Source organism: Galleria mellonella, unplaced genomic scaffold (assembly GCF_026898425.1).
Source record: "Galleria mellonella isolate WM207_F2 unplaced genomic scaffold, CSIRO_AGI_GalMel_v1 utg59, whole genome shotgun sequence".
NCBI lineage: Eukaryota > Metazoa > Arthropoda > Insecta > Lepidoptera > Pyralidae > Galleria > Galleria mellonella.
In genome coordinates, this window is record NW_026442125.1 from 1,964,705 (window position 1) to 1,970,237 (window position 5,533).

At 32.3% G+C, this 5,533-nt stretch overlaps 1 protein-coding gene across 1 annotated transcript; it reads left to right on the top strand.

Moving 5' to 3' along the window:
* Window positions 1-2,133: 2,133 nt before the first annotated feature.
* Window positions 2,134-5,253, top strand: LOC128201756 (uncharacterized; the record flags this gene model as incomplete). The annotated part of the gene is given in 5 exon segments (XM_052899626.1): window positions 2,134-2,243; window positions 2,285-2,989; window positions 2,991-3,887; window positions 3,889-4,124; window positions 4,814-5,253. Coding segments are annotated over 5 exon segments (2,388 nt in total), but the record flags the coding sequence as incomplete, so codon positions are not given.
* Window positions 5,254-5,533: the final 280 nt, after the last annotated feature.

The window sequence follows — 5,533 nt, forward strand, 5'->3', positions numbered from 1 at the left end:
AGAAATAAAGAAAACAAAGAAAGTTATTAGAAAAAAAAATGTGTTACAAGTTTTTTTAATTAATGCATTTTTTTTGTATTTGTAACCCAAGAATGTTAGTTAAGTCAGCACTCCGAGGTGGAACTAAGTGCAGCGAATGAATTTATTTCCTTGTCACAACAGGAAATATAGCTTCGAAAGTGGTGAACGCGAACGCTTATTGGGTTTCGGGAATTAGCAATAAACCTTTAGCTTCAAGTGCGGCCCAAGGTAGAAGCAGTAGAAATCTGTTTTATCCATGACATGTATTACTTAATGTTTAAGAAAGTTAAATCTCTATAAATATTGATTATACATAAACTATATATAAATACGGATTATGCTCAGAGGTATTATTCAATATGATGCCTACGGCCACATTCTATCATCGTACGGCTCGCCATCGACAGGGAGTTCACCCTCATAGCCTATAGCCTAAATAGTCGCGTACAACGCCGTTTTAGAGATATTTTCTCCCACGAACACTCAGGTTATGGAATGAGCTCCCTGCCGAGGTTTTCCCAAGAGACTACAGCATGAGGTAAAGAGGGTAAAGAGATTTCTATAGGGTCGGCAACGCACGCGTAATGCCTCTGGTATTGCAGGCATTCATAGGCTACGGTAACCGCTTATCGTCAGATGGGCCGTATGCTTGTTTGTCAGTAGCATAAAAAAAACGTTGTATTCTACCGAATTATCTGACTTAAAACGAACAGATAAAATGTAACGTAATTACTGTATGGAGAACTCCTGAACCACCTGGACAATCCCTATCGATCGCTTACCTTACATACCTTACATATTTAGTGTGGTTTTTATGAATGGACTAAAATAGCTCGGCGCCATTGCGATATTCACGTGGCGTGGCTTCCTGAAACCTGGTACATCCTAAGCATATTCTATCTGCAGTCAATCATTTTATGACCTACAAACTTCTTTAATGGGATCTAAAATCCGGGCCTAGCTTAGCTTAGGTCTCAAATTTCTCCTTTCGTTTCCACGTGTGTTAAAATAATTGCTTAAAAAAAATACGTGTGTTAAAGTAGTTGCTAAAATCAGCCAATTTTTTTTTAACACTAAAACTATTGGATAATTTAGATTAGCCAGACAAGAATCTCACTAGAAGGCAAGAGCCTTATGTAAAGAAATGAAATGAGTCTATTTACATTAAAAAATGTTAAAATTATTATTAAGTCTACGTAGTACTTAGTCTGGCACCTGTTTAATTGCCTTAAGCGAGCATGCAAATATTTAAATTGTATATCATCTTAAAAATACTTGACTTTTAGAGTTCAACCCTGAGTAAGTAAGGTACGAATCTTGCTAGTTTAAATACGCTAATAGTTTAAATATATAATAATTTTAATTGCTTACTTTTAACTTACTGATAACGACCTACCCAATGGAAAAGACGATCTACACAGACTAATATATATTATATATATATATATATATATATATATATATATATATATATATATATATATATATATATATATATATATATATATATATATATATATATATATATATATATATATATATATCTTGCGACCTACAATGAGGTAGTCAGAGATAATACTTAACAAATGGGTACATTCGTGAAATGTTACTATTGTGAATGTAATTCACAATACGACAAGCATATTAGAAGCCACGTTTACCGCCATCAATAAAATAAATTTGTCATATATATACTACCGCCTCTCATGAAAAAAAGAAGCGTTGCAAATGTTTTTTAAAAAGGAATATTCATTTCTTATCATGTTGTTTTTCGGAAAATTTGTAAAATTTGATTCCAAAGAGTGGTTGTGTGTGGAAGAAAGCGCCTTGAAAAACGCACGGTGGGGGACCGCCACTCGTCCAGATAGTTGGAATAATTGTTGTTTACGAAAACAAATACATTTTATACACTTTGATTGCTGAATATAAGTATTTAATTATGTTCTACCAACATAAATTTGTAGACGAAATCATGATGAAAATGAATCAAAGTATAAAAAAGTTGTGTTGATAAAAGGTGAAGGCAAAAAGTTTGTATAAAAGTATTGGAGGAGAAGCATGTATAAGTATAAAAAAAGGTAAATATATAATTTAGAAATTAGACTATGCGAAATGAAGCGCGCGGTGCGAGGCGAGACGCTGCAGAGCAAAGCGCCATACATCCCTCGAAGAAGACTTCTGATTGACATTGAAACTATTGTCGGAAACTACAAAACACATTAGTAATAATAATAATAATAATAATAATAATAATAATAATAAGTACGAATTTTACTACTTTAACAAATATCCAGACTGAAACAATCTCACATTCGCAACTACCAACATTTTTAAAATCATATTCACAGAACACACAAATTTCACATACATCTACACAAACAGAAATTGTAACTTTAACAATAGAAAACGACGTTGACACCTTGGTTGAGAGTATTCCTAATATTGAAAACCAGGCTCAAGAAATAATCGATAAATTAAAGACAGCGTTAATCCAGTATTCTGGAATGGACCCCTCAGTAAGACCAAAACTGCCTAAACTTAGATACAGTCCTAAACTTACTCAGTTAATAGATCTATTTAACAATAAACTATTGAACGAATTTATATCAGAGGATATGCAACTAACAGACCTACATACCCTAGTATATTGCACAGCCTTGGTTATATCTGAAGAACTTGGTTACAAAGTAAAGGAATACGGGGGAAAGATAAAAAACATGTGTATTAAGAAACCATCGTGGCAAATAAGACTGGAAAAAGATATAAATAAATTAAGAGCAGACTGCGGCAGACTAACTCAATATATTAATAATAATAGATCAAATAAAATTATTAAAAGAGTTGAAGCAATTTTCAAGAGTAGAACAACACACACAAGACATGAAAATCAGAACAGAAAGCCTGAAGAATTTTTAGACACCCTCAAACAGACTCTAGCACTGAAAGTTCATCGACTCAGGAGATATAAGGCAATGCAAAAAAAGGGACAACATAATGTTTGAAACTAACGAAAAATTATTTTATAAAAACTTGCATAAATTAGAAACTAACATGATTGCTGAAGAAAACTTAGAATTACCAACACAAACGCAATTAGAAACATTTTGGTCTAACATTTGGGAAGAACAAATACACTACAATGACAAAGCTGATTGGATAGAGGAAGAAAAGAAAATGTGGAATACTATTGAAGAAATGGAGTTTAATGAAATAAAAGAGATTGATATCGCAGACATTACGAGAAAACTTCATAATTGGAAATCACCTGGTATAGACAAAATACATAACTTCTGGTATAAAAAATTAATATCATTACATAAAGCTTTAGCAAAAAATCTAACAGACGTTATATTAGGTAAACAGGATATACCTGAATTTATTGCAATAGGAATAACTTACATGCTACCAAAAACAAAATTTTCCTCAGAACCATCCAAATACAGGCCAATCACATGCTTAACAACGATATATAAAATTCTGACGTCAGCAATCGCAACTAAAATCAACGCACATATAGAACACCATAATATATTAGCAGAGGAACAGAAGGGATGCAGGCGGGGCCACATGGGATGCAAGGAACAATTAGTTATAGATTCTACTATCCATAAACATGCTAAAATAAAAAACAGAAATCTACACTGTACCTATATTGATTACCAGAAAGCCTTTGATAGTCTTCCACATTCTTGGTTATTAAAAATATTACAGATTTATAAAATAAACTCCAAAATAATAGACTTTTTACGTAACATAATGCCACTGTGGAAAACTACACTACAATTAAGCACTAATAAAAAAATAATTAAAACGCGACAGATAATTATCAAGAAAGGCATTTATCAAGGCGATTCATTGAGTCCATTGTTTTTGCTTAGCACTAAACCCCTATCTCACTTACTGCATCGTTGCCGAGTTGGATATTCTACAAAACACCGCCCAACAAACAATTATCTCACATCTCATATATGTTGACGATATAAAATTATATGCTAAAACAGATAAAGAAATGAAAAAGCTTTTAGAAGTCACTACAAATTTTAGTAAAGATATTAACATGAAATTTGGACTAGAAAAGTGTAAAACAGTACATATTATTAGAGGTAAGGTACAACTCGGCAACTACACAATCGATGATAACAATACAATTACAGCTTTAGAGCCAAACGAAGTATATAGGTATTTAGGGTATAACCAGTTAAAAGGTCTTGATCACACTTCGATAAAACAGCAGTTAATAACAGAGTATAGAAAACGTATAAACTCAATATTAAATCCCAACTTTCTAGCAAAAATCTTATAAAAGCCTTTAACACCTATGCTATTCCGATCTTAATATACTCTTTTGGCATTATAAGGTGGTCAAAAACTGATATAGAACTAATAGAAAGAACTACTCGCACCATACTTACGAAACATAACAACTTGCATTTAAATCTGCTATAGAAAGATAGTATTAAACGACAGAACGGAGGCAATATATAATAGATATAAATCACATGTGCAAAAACAAATAACAGGACTTTTAACTTTCGTTGAAAATCTAACACTAGTACTTTACACAAAGCAATCGTCCAAAATGACCAAAAGACATATATATATATATATATATATTGGAAGAAAAAACACTACATGAAGGCACCCCATGATCTAGAACAAACACATATAGACAAAACGGCATCGAATCAATGGCTGAAAATAGGCAATTTATTCCCAGAAACAGAAGGGTTCTTAATTGCAATACAAGATCAAATCATAAACACCAAAAATTACAGAAAATTTATTATTAAAGATCCAACCATATCTAGTGATAAGTGTCGCAAATGCCATATTCAGCCTGAAACAATTCAACATATAACAGGGGCATGTGTAAGTCTTACACAAACTGATTACACACACCGACATAATCAGATAGTCAACATGTGTGTAGCACAGAAACACAAGCTTATTGAAGACACAAACACTCCATATTATAAATATACACCACAAACCGTGCTGGAAAATTTAACATGTAAAGTATATTATGATCGAGCCATACTTACCGACAGGACCATCCATTATAATAGACCGGATATTACCCTACAAGACAAAATAAATAAAATAACTTACCTTATTGATATCGCAATTCCCAATACACACAATCTCCAAAAAACAATAGCTGAGAAGATTAACAAATACGCTGAACTTAAAGATGAAATCACAAGAATCTGGAAACAGGAAAAAGTTTACATAGTACCGATAGTCCTTTCATCTACAGGTGTCATTCCCAACCATTTACACCATAGTCTAAAACAAATAGGTCTACGAAAAAATCTCTACATCTCCCTACAAAACTGTTATATTAAATTTGCAGAATAGTTAGAAAATCTTAGATATAGATGAGGATGAAAATGACATACACAAACATAACCTTCCATTATACACACTGCACTTACTTGGTCACGTGTAAGTGTAGTATAAAAGGCTAAAAGCTGAGAAATAAGCAATTCAATGTAAATAATAATAAAATTTA